This window comes from Azolla caroliniana, unplaced genomic scaffold (assembly GCF_043228905.1).
Source record: "Azolla caroliniana isolate FFs.n. ecotype wild unplaced genomic scaffold, voAzoCaro1.0.p SCAF_1, whole genome shotgun sequence".
Taxonomy (NCBI): domain Eukaryota; kingdom Viridiplantae; phylum Streptophyta; class Polypodiopsida; order Salviniales; family Salviniaceae; genus Azolla; species Azolla caroliniana.
This window is the reverse complement of record NW_028230436.1, coordinates 10,893,045-10,904,902: the sequence shown is the minus strand read 5'-3', so window position 1 is coordinate 10,904,902 and position 11,858 is coordinate 10,893,045. Positions and strand designations below refer to the sequence as shown.

General features: G+C 37.6%; 1 protein-coding gene across 1 annotated transcript; it reads left to right on the top strand.

Moving 5' to 3' along the window:
• The first annotated feature begins 1,553 nt into the window (after positions 1 to 1,553).
• LOC147868959 (uncharacterized) lies at positions 1,554 to 9,425 on the top strand. Its single transcript, XM_087325202.1, has 11 exons — positions 1,554 to 2,056; positions 3,407 to 3,614; positions 3,761 to 4,533; positions 4,623 to 4,868; positions 5,063 to 5,220; positions 5,287 to 5,413; positions 6,672 to 7,079; positions 7,162 to 7,955; positions 8,036 to 8,195; positions 8,302 to 8,487; positions 8,996 to 9,425. Exons 1-11 carry the CDS (start codon positions 1,598 to 1,600, stop codon positions 9,278 to 9,280), a joined length of 3,804 nt encoding a protein of 1,267 aa, XP_087181328.1. The 5' UTR covers positions 1,554 to 1,597; the 3' UTR covers positions 9,281 to 9,425.
• Positions 9,426 to 11,858: the final 2,433 nt, after the last annotated feature.

Genomic DNA, 11,858 nt, shown 5'->3' with positions numbered 1-11,858 from the left:
TTCTTCTAATCTTATTCTTCTCGTTAATGCACATATAATATCCTCTTATTTCCCTTTTCTTATTATTCTTTGATTCGATCTTGTTGTGTTACGACCATGACATCGTAGCCTAACTAACACTTATTTCTTAGTTTGTTAGAAATATTGAGAATTAATTAGATAGGCCTATAGAGTTACAATCACAAAGATGTATATATGACCATTGACAACAAACATTCTATTATATATGAGAGTAGCTCACAATGGTAGTTTACCCACGCACTCAAACCTTAGAGCTTAGATGGGAATTGGACTAATCAACTACAAAATTAGTGGGGATAGATAATAGTCACGATTCACAACCACTAAGTAAGAGAGAGGGAATAGATTACATATATTCTTAGTTTGGTCTCAATATCACATAAAATGTGCAAGTCTATTAATAATAGTGGGCATATTCCTTTTCTCTTAAGTGATTTGTCATTTAATATGGCCCAAATCCCTATATACAAGTTAGTGCTAAATAATACTTCTCTTAGTGGCACATATATTTTTAGTGGTACATTTTAACTTGCCCATAGAATGTCTTTGTAGTTGATATAACAGGTCAATCCTATTAACCTGGTTTAGTCTTTCCTACTCATCTACGATTTCCTACAGTGACACATTATCGACCCATAGGGTTGGGTTGCACAATAACTACTCCTCATTTGGGGCGCTATAAAAAATTTGCACTTTAAGAATACACATGGGGATAATTTGAGAACTTGGCGTTGATCATTAATTATATGAATATCTAGCATAGTCATAGTTTGCATTTTGGGTGCGATGCTCAAAATTAAATTAAGAACGGAAAGTGTCTTATAAACTCCATGTGCACTATGCGAAGATGTTTCGATATGGTCCCACATCTTCATATTCGATTGCCAAGGAAAATAACAAAAATAACTTGGAAGAGAGGCAAAGAACTCAAGGCTAGGAAACGTGAAAGATGGACATGGGAGAAGAACAAGACTGCACACCATCTTTACAAACAATAAAGAGCCATGAGATGAAAAGTAGGAGAGGCTCAAGTTGAGACTCCAGTTAGAAGTTGGCGACAATAATACAATTGAGATGATGGGGAGTCTTTCCGTTTGTCTGATTGATGGATGGACCCAAGCAATCAACACGAGACCCGAACACATTCTGTGTCGCTTGCTCCATTCTCTCCCCGCCTTCTTGAACAACGAAAGATTTAGGGTTTTGTTAGCTCCATAATTCTTGAACAAATGAAGAAGCTAGATGAGTCTTTCGTTTGTCTGATTGATGGATGGACCCAGGCAATCAACACGAGACCCGAACACATTCTGTGTCGCTTGTTCCATTCTCTCCCCGCCTTCTTGAACAACTGAAGATTTAGGGTATTGTTAATTCCCTAATTCTTGAAGAAATGAAGAAGCCAGAGGATGTTAAAAGATGATTGGATGGTGTTAGACTTTAGTAATGAATGCACTTCTTCTTCTTCTTCTTCTTCTTCTTTCATTCTCTTTCTTCCCCCACAAACAAAAAAATCGCATATGTATATATAATACTTGTAGTATATATTATAACGCTTCAGAGCTTTTGGCCTTCGGCTATGGCGACTGACAGAATCCTAGGGTTCCTGCAGTTCGGAGACGACCCTAGCTTCTTCGATACGCTTCCACCTTCTTCCCTCTCGCCGTTCCTGCCTTCCCTTGCTGTTTTGTCCTCCGTCTCTCCCTCCCTCGCCTCGCACCTTCTCGGTCCTCTCGTCTCTCACCCGCAGTGTCCCACTGCTCTTTCCTATGCATCTCTCGACTTCTCTTCCATTTCGAGCGATGTTCAGCGCATGGAAAAAGAAGATGAAGTGAACCGAGCTCCGGCAAGCGAAAAGTCAAGAGCTGGAGGAGCAGAAGAAGTATCGTTTGAAGGATCTTACTCAGGAAACGGTTTGAATATAAACAGTTTTTCTCTCCTTTCTGGTGGTCCGTCTTCTTCTTCTTCTCCCTCCGCTTCTTCTTCTGCAATGGCTTTTCGAATGGATGAAAGCCTCCAATTTGAATGGGCCGATGAGGTACGCCTTTTCATTGAGGAAAAGAAACCGTTTTCACCCTGGAAATGAATACACACAAGCTCTGGAGTTAAGCTTTTTCCAAAGGAATCAGATTTTATCTAGGAAGTGAAGATATAAAAAAGCTCTCTAATTAAGTCCTCTGAAAAGAGATGTGGTTACATTAAATAAATGAACTTCAAGTTTCTCTAGTTAATTACTTTTCAAAGATATTGGATTTCATTGAGAAAATGAAGCTCCAAGATTTCTCTTATTTAAAAGTTCTCATAGTATAAATCTAGAGGTTTTGATCTGGCTGGTGAGGTGAGACTTTTTTTAATGAAACATCTTGTCATAAATATTCTCTACAAAAATCTCAGTTCGAATTTTTCTCTCTGATCTGGCTGATGAGATAAGTATTTTTTAAAAGAAATCAGAGTTGGTAAGCAATTAAAATACCGTGGTTTTGAATTCCATACAAAAGGCTTTGAACTGGCTGAGGATGTAAGGTAAGTCTCTTGAAAGAGCTCTGAAATATTATAATCTAAATTGATTACAAAAATGTCGGTCAGAGTCTTTCTGTGTTATTAATCAAACTTATTGAGAGGCAAATTCTTGAAATTCACTTTGAGAGTCTCCACTTTGAACTGGCTTACCTGATAAATTCTTGTCCTCCAGTTTACACCAATCATGCGCAAATAGAAAACTTATTTTATAAAATATAATTTGTTCTCTGAACTGATGAAGTTCCAGCAAGTGTATTGTCGAAGATCAAGTTATTAAAAATTTGTCTTCCTTGCTGGCTTCACAACACTGTCAAGTTCACAGCAAGAATTGACACAGTCATTCAATGGTAATAAGCGAACTGTTTGAATTGAAACTGCCAATCAAGAAGCAGTTTTAATTAAATGCTGATAGATTGAGTATGTTCGCTATAGGCAATGCATTTGAGAAGAGTAAAGCTTTGAACTACGAGCTTCTTTGTATTTGTTGGGCTATATCCATGAGCCCAACCGTCAATACTTTTTTTATAATTTTGCAACTTGCCCCCTCCTCAACTTGATGCCTGTGCCTGGCACTTTGATAATTTATTCCATTGGAATGTACATTCAAAACAATTAAACTGTGAAAAAATAAGGAACGGCTAAAATATCATGCCATTTTTTCCTCCTCACTTACCTCATCAAACATGGGCATTATCTGTCGAAATTCAGACCACCTCATCAGTTAGACACCATTAAATCATGTTTTATAACTCTTAACTTTAGTAAGTGTGCAAATATTTCATTATCCCTTTATTACTCTGAACTTGGGAATATTTATATTTTCATGTATTCATTAAGGCTCTTCAAAACTATTGGTTTTTGTTAACAGAAAAAACGCGTCGAAATTGCTATTCTTTCACTACGCAGACAAGCTTTGAAATTTTATGGGAGTATTGAAGTTGGTATGAAATTAGAGAAGCTCTGGTTTCAACTCCAGGATGATGCAGGGAGCATATGGAACAATGCTATATATTTTCCTGAATTGTGTTGTTTGCTTCCAATTGCAGTTTTTCTATGCCCTGCAGTTTTACTTCCTGGTAAGAATTGTACCTTCATAATCTTCAGTACACAAGAAACATGGAACCTCCAAGAAACTGTATTTCAATTTGAGCAACAGAGGACAAACGTGCTGGTTTTCAGGATACACTCTTAACCACTTCTAACAGATATTGTGTATTTACAGAACACATAATTTGGGGTCTACTCCCCACAAATGGGGGTTTTATGTTGCTTGCTGCTGTGTTGCTGAATAATCCGATTCTTATGAAAGATTCATTCTCGCTGCTCTCAGAGTTTTTACTTTCACATCATGATGCTTCTGTAGTGCTAGAACTAGACAATATGACAATGGACATGAAATCTGGTTCGTCATGGGGGTGCTCTGTTACTCCTGGAGATGCACAGTTTAGAATCAACAGTTTGCGACATATGCAATCCAATCAGCTTGATAATTTGTATGTGAACCATTGTGTAAACCAAGCATTGCTAACCATGGTATATCTTAGTGCACAATCAAATTTGTTGGCACACATGTGTCGTGAATTGCTAACTAAGCACTGTATTTTTGCAGGAGTAATTGTATACCTAACAATAGAGCATCTCCAGGATGAACTCGATTTCATGTCCAAAGTCATATTCTCAGATAAGAAAACATCAGAGTGGATGCTTTCCTATCTTGGGTCTGGAAAGGTGGATTCTTACCTGGAAGATGTGTTGAAGATAATTGAAACGGCTGAGCCTATGAATAATTTTGGATTGGGAGATTGTGAAAGGAAGGCAGAGTGCACAAACGTTAGTTACACTCTGAAAGGCAGTGGACATCACTTGCGTGAAGCCTTGCTTTCTGATGCTCAGCTCATAAAGGAAAAGTATGGGTGGTGTGGTCAATTGCATGGCCATTTAAGGCTATATTGTGTTCTCATTCGGGCAGCTGAATTACAGCCTACACATCAAGAGGTTTATCTATACTCAAAGATCTTAATTTCTTTTGCTATATCAGCAACATGGTATGTTGTGGGTGATAATAGTTTTTGCTATAATTGCAGATAGATTTTTGGCTGAGGTCATTTGGATCCATTACTTGCGAGGAAACTTTGCACTTGGCAATTTCGTTTTTCTGCCTAGTTCCAGGACTATCAACCTCCAAGAGTAGATCTCTTTATCAAAAGAGTGTTTCAACGATATTGAGCTGGGAAGTTAATACTGAAGCCAGATTGAATTCAGCCGTAGAGGAATTGACTTTGTGGTTTGCAGTTCAGCTTTTTTTGAGACAATTCTCTGAGATTGCAGTGGTGAATTTCTATTCTTGTTTATTTTATAGATACACTCTCTTCTTCCATTTCCAGCAATAAATAGAAAGGAGTAGGAAAAATCTGTCTTTCCTTATGATTGAAAGAGAGAACCAACTTTTCAAACACATTTTATTTCACTAATCTTGAGCATGTCATCTTTGATATACTCCTATGCATGTGTATCCATTTCTCAGGGTGTGCGAGAGGTGTTGGGTGTCCATTTAACTATCCAGAATGCTTTAATTCAAGAGCTTCATGATGCAGCCATTGCTGTAGAGATCATCTCTGAACCCTCTTTGCTTCTGAAAGCTGTTGCTGCACTTCGACCAAAAGGACCCATTTCGACTAGAGTGTAAGCAATTCATATCACTGATGTTTGCTATTCGGTTTTATATCTGAATCTTCTGTCTATTGGCAGCAAGTCTACCCATCTTCTGAAATGCCTAGAGCAGCTACTATCATCAGGCCATTTTTCTCGCAATGGTGTTGATGTTTCGGAGACTTTGTCACACTGCATTTCCATCTCAATAAATCCGATACATCCGGTATGTCTTTGGTTATTAATCTGGATTAATTTGTAATTATAATAAAACCTGTTTATCACAACCTAGCCATTGCTGTTCTTTTCTTTGTAGCTGGTCATATGTATAGAATTAATGGGGGTATTGGGCATAGCATAAAAGATATAAATGTTGGAGGCTCAATAAGGTTCACTTCACTGGCGAGGGTCATAAAGGTCTATATGAGATTCTAAGATATACCTCATACAAAATTTGAATTCAACTTCATTGCCTTTTCCCAATGCTGTTACTAATACAAGCAATTGGGATATCTCTGAGCTTCATTTGTGCAGCAAAAGCACACAATAAAAGTTAGAGAGCACAACACTGTGTATTCCATTTAATGATCTTGGAGCCCCTCAAAGATCTGATATACTTAACATGAGCTATTAGAAACTATGACACTGGCAGTGAACCAGTGCCTCATAAGGTTTCTTGACCTGTCATCTATTGCTAGTGATGGCTCATTAAGTTGGGCTTAGTTCATTAAACTCTAGCCACTAAGAAGATACACACATAAGAAAGGCCACTGTATCATGGTAATTTACGATTCCCTCCAATATGTGTGTAAGGTTCACTTATTGCCACCTATGTGATGTGTGATCTGTTATGACAACTGACGGCAAAATGCTCGCCACATCTCACTATCACTATCTAGCATTGAGGGTAGTGAATTGAGGTAAATTTGGTGGGTATGAGATGTGGAGCATGGGGTCTTGGTGTGAATCTTGCGCAGATAGTGATTGAGTCATGGTTTCTGATATATCTGTGGTGTTCTCTTACGTAGCAGAGAATATGGATGCTAGATCTTAGATCCACTTTCTTCACGTTCACGTTTTCTTTTAGATAAGTATATATGAGGATCAATGTTCTCCTATCTAGTATTGATCCGTGAATCTTGCGCAGATAGTGATTGAGTCATGGTTTCTGATATATCTGTGGTGTTCTCTTACGTAGCAGAGAATATGGATGCTAGATCTTAGATCCACTTTCTTCACGTTCACGTTTTCTTTTAGATAAGTATATATGAGGATCAATGTTCTCCTATCTAGTATTGACTAAATGCACAGTTCCCAAAGATCAATGTCTTTCCAAACTTCATGTCATGACAAGTTCATCTTTGGTATGTTATCAAGTAACATTTGTGCTGCTTCCAGTTTTTATTACTTTATGCCATGGTTAATAGAAGTAATACGTGTGGATTGTTTCCATGCTTTCTTGATGGTTTTTTTTTCTGCTGAAGCTACTGATTCAAGTCATACAAGTGTATGTGGATGCTCCAACAGTCATCCTCCAGGGAAAAGCCGAATCTCGAACATTTAGGATGCCAATCTTACCACGTTCTTTTCTTGAAGCTTCATTTGTTACAAACCCATTTCTAATAAGTAATAGAAACGAAGAAAAGGAATTGGTATCTGGTTCTGCTATAATAGTTAGACAAGCACTTATATCATACTACATGCTATATCGGGAGAATTGTCTACAAAATGCGGGAGTGGAGAGTTTCACTGAGACTTCTCTTTGCTCATTCTTCAATCAAGAAAAATGTTATGGAAATTGGTGGACAGACCTCTTGCTCAGAATACCTTTCAAACCACTCATGAGTCACATGGAAAATAACTGGCCAGATTTTGAACATCTATTTCCAAAGGTATTAAATTTCTGCCTATATATCATTTTGGTCAGGAGGCTCAAATGAATGGTAAACCTTTGTCTGGAATTTTCTTTTGCAGTGGCTAAGCTTGGCTGCTGGACTATTTCCAGAGATGTTTAATGTTCGAGACCTTCTTGAAGGTGTAATGGATTCCATTGGTGTCACGAAAGGTTTTCCAGCTATTGATGGGATGCAGTTAATTACCACAACTGATGAACATGAAGGATATATTTCAGAAGGTGACAATCAAAGCATACAAAGTTCTGCCCTCGGGAAAGTTCTTGAGATGGATCTGGTTTTGTCCATTCCTTTTGCTAAAAGAGCAATAGAGAATGCTTTGAAAAATCCCTTGCCATCACTCCAAATACTGAATGTATTGTGTGTAAAGTCAAATAGCAATGCAGCTGGAAATTTTGCTGAATATGAAACATTAATTATGCAAAACCTTGTTCCAAAGCTTCTGGACCGTCAATGTATGCGATGTTTGCAAGAGAAATTCTGCACATGGTTCAAGAGCCTCCAGCCCCATTCAAAACAAAGAGTTTTTCCTACATTTATAGAAGCTATCTTAGATACATCACAGATGAAGACAGATACTGAAACTCTAGTAGTGATGGCACAGGTGAAAAATCTAGTTTTAGAACTGGGCACCAAAATTGGAAAATACACTGATTTAGTGCAGCAGCCATTAATTCTTCTTGCATGTAAATTGCAAGTGTATCGAACACCTTTGCTGCGTCTGATCCTTGAAGTGTTGTCTGAGTTGCTTATTGTCAACCGCAGAGTTTGTGCAGTAGTGACATCAGATGTTGCTGCAAGAGAGCAACTTCTAAAATCCGAAGAAGTTTCCTCAGCTCTCATGGCTCAAGATAGGTACATCCTCTATAATAATTTCATTTCATTTAACTACAAAGGGAGAGGGAGAGATGCCTTAAAAATATGGTTCTCTTCAGTGCTGTGTGTCAGATACTCTTGGAAGCTTGCATGCCAAATACAGCAATAGATGATGATGATAACCTGACATCATTGCTTGAAACTCGAAAGGCAATATGTGAATTTCTTTCTGGATTTTTGGAACAAAACCATTTGCTTTTGAAGCTTATTCACTTCCAGGTATTTATTATTCAACTGTTCTATAAAAAAACACATCATGGAAGGATTTTGAGCCACTTCAAAAATTGTACATTACTCTTATCTATACTTTCATTAATATTTTTAGGGTTATAATCCACGGCTCATACCCATGATGATAGACAGTGTCCCAGCAATGGTAAAATGTTTTGCATTTCTGCCTGAATTACTGCAGCAACAACAGCAGTCCAAACAAGTTTTTGGCATTATCCTTATTTCAAAGATAGCATGTGCAAATGTTGATCTTCCAGAGAGCTACTCAGCTATTGAGAAGGTACAAACACTATAGCTTCATGTTTCTTATACGTACTCTCAAAATTCAAGTAGAGTTGATTTTTTTCTCCTTGTAGTCGTCCTATTCTGGTGCAATCGGTTAAAAACAGTTCCTTCAACATCACATTATAAGCGTGAGGACTGTATAGAATGTCCGTACTTCACAATATGCATAGTAGAAGGATCTAGTTGCACTATTTCAGATGTTAATTCTGTTCCTCTCAATTCTGTTGGTAAGACATTCTATACACGCTAGTAAATGCAGCTTTTTTTGCAAGCTGTAGTTCACTGCTCATGCCGGCTGCAACTGAAGTAATTGAAAGAGTGCAAGCCACCTGCCTAATTGTTAGGAACAAAAAGAGTGAAATAAACCACTAGCCATGAAACCTTTATAAAGCCCAAGACCTAGTTGCACCTAGCAAACAGGCAAAATGTCACACAATGAGCTTGATGTGTTCAATGTTATATGCAATAGGTGGACTGTTTCTTATCAAGTTTGGATTTTTCAGGCAATTGCCCATGTCAAGCACGTTAAAAACAGCATTTGCAGTTCTTCAAATTTCATGCAAGGAGTTTTAGGAGTAATGGCACAACTGGCATGTGCATTTCCGAATGTTCGTGCTGATATAATCGATATTCTGCAAAGCTGCATGAAATCATCTGGGCCATTGAAGCACGATGGCTATCCTCGTGATCCCTTATTACATAGGGCTACACTGTCTGCATTCGAGCATATTATAAAGAAGAAGTTTCTCTATGGTAGATTATCACACTCTGTAATGCCTGTGCTCTAAAAACAAAAAGCATGATCTCAGATTTGCGTTCTTGCTTTATACTGAAGAGCTCATAATTTTGTCTTCAGTTTTGTACAGAATATATGAGGCCTAAATTGGCAGTTTTTTTATGGGGAGAGCTGAATAAAAGTTTCACTATTTTACAGAGCTGCATATAATTGTCTTTATACCATCAATGCTCATAGTGGGTCATTGAGATGTTTACATTGCATGCAATTGTATTTTTTGCATAATGGGGGCATGTTGCGACCAAGGGAAGTCGAATTGCAGGGTTCGTCTCTGATCAAATGTTTAGTGTGTGGTCATGTAATACCAATCATTATATGCTCTATGTTTGTGGAGTATTCTACGAACAAATTGGGGTTCTGAAGAGATGAACAGCTGAGGGGTTTCTGAAGGAGGATGTTTGTTAAAGTCTAGGATGAAAGGGAATAGTCATTGTTAGTCATTGCAGCTTGTATAAGGACGAATGTGGTGGTTGTCTCTCTAATGATTAGAGTAATCTGGTAAATATTTGGGGCTCGTAAAATTGAGCCATAACTGCATTAACATTTGTGTTATCTTTGAATTTCATTTCATGCCATGTACACTGGTGTAATATGAGTTCCAGGGACAAAGCAGGCGTGTTGTGTACACCCAATTTTAGATCAATATGGCAAATGTATGCAATATGGTGAGGTTATTGGAATATCAATGTAGTGAATGTATGTATTCATCAAGACTACCACTAGATGAAGCAAGAGTTGATATTATCGACATTTTCAGTGTAACATTTGTTGGTAGGTGGCTTATTGGCAGCCAACTCATTCCCACAATCCTATTTCATATTCAACCTCCAAGCAACTATTTGATGTTGGATGTGAAAGGATGAAGGCAATTGCAAAGCTAAATTTAATGATCTTGTGTATACAAAAATATTCCTTGCCAAGAGAGAACAGCAATTGTAACTTGTAAATGTAGCTATGGATATGTGAAAGTCCTAGAAAACCAGTTGACTTGATGACATTCATGCAAACATGTACTAGTAGATAATGAAGTTAGATATGCGATAAACAAAGAAAAATAGTGGTATTTAATAGGGTATTTATTAGTATTGTGAAACTCAAATCATAAAGTGGCCTTTGTAAATTTTAACAATTCCTTGAACTTGTCAACTTTTCTTCCTTTTCCTATTGATACTTTTTTTTTCCAAATTTTTTCCTATTGATACTTGTATATGGCCAAGCCTTCATTGTGATTAACCTTCTCTGGAATGACCTTTACGTGATTAACCTTCTTATCTTTCAATGGTGTGTATTGTCTGAATGAATTATTCTCTAAATCTACCTGTTCAACATCTGATTACATATCCTCTGGTATATTAACGTGTGAATAAATCTTAAAGACCTAAGAACATTGCAGAATCAATTGCGCCTAATCACATTGCAATTTCAATAACCACTTCTCCAGCCGCTTGAATTACCCCATTCTTGGAATGCAACTCAATAGGATCACCACATGATAAGATCAGCATGGAATACCATATTTTCAATCAATCATCCTGTACCTAAGAATTATTTATGTTCAGCCTGATTTAACCTCAACCTATACATCCTCTAGTACGTCAATATGTGAATACATGTTATACATACAGACATATGCAGCAGAATCAATTGCATCCAGTTGCAATGCGTTTCTGAAAGCCTCTTTTCCAAACTGCAAATTGCTCCATTTTTTACAAGCGCCTAATAAGGTAAGCCACGTGATGAGATCACCATGGAATCTCATCTTTTCAATAATCTCCATTGCTTTGTCTAACTGGCCTGCCCTGCCAAGAAGGTCAATCATGCAAGTTTGATGTGCAAGAGATGATGCAATGCCAAAGTTTTGGCTCATTATCTCAAAAAACATCTGACCTCTAACTACTAAACCTGCATGGCTGCAAGCTGTTAGTACGCTAAGAAATGTTACCTGGTTCGGGAATATATTCTCACCTATCATTTTGTCAAAGGTCAAGAAAACAGTATTAACCATTCCAATCTGGGCATATCCTGCAATTATAGCATTCCATGTGACAACATTTCTAATAGGAAGCCTCTCAAATACTTCATGTGCTTTCTTGAGAGAACCACATTTTGCATACATATCAATCAATGTGTTGCCAACAGCAAGATTGGTTCCCAAGAGCCTCTTCGTAATAATTTCAGCATGAATTTGTTGACCCTTAAAGATGGCTCCTGCTGAAGCACAAGCTTTTAAACTTGATATGTAAGTCACTGCATCTGGAGTGATGCCCTCGAGCTTCATTTGTTCTAGATAATGTAGAGCTTCTTCACCAAACCCATGCTGAGCATATCCTGCAACAATGGTACTCCATGTCACTATATTTCTAACTGGCATCACATGAAATACTTCTGCTGCTTTTGCAAGTGATCCACATTTGGCATACATATCGATCAGTGCATTACCCACAACAATATTTTGTTGCACCAATCCATCTTTTTCAATATTCATATGGATTTCTTTCCCTTTGTCTAGAGCTCCTATACTGGCACAAGCTTTCAAGCTACAGACGTATGTGATTGCATTAGGAGAGAAA

Bases quoted from the DNA above. Each gene is read 5' to 3' on its own strand.
- LOC147868959 (XM_087325202.1), top strand. From the start codon at position 1,598: ATGGCGACTGACAGAATCCTAGGGTTCCTGCAGTTCGGAGACGACCCT. The intron at 2,057-3,406 runs GTACGCCTTTTC...TTTTGTTAACAG, and splicing joins AATTTGAATGGGCCGATGAG to AAAAAACGCGTCGAAATTGC. The intron at 7,080-7,161 runs GTATTAAATTTC...TTTCTTTTGCAG, and splicing joins TTGAACATCTATTTCCAAAG to TGGCTAAGCTTGGCTGCTGG.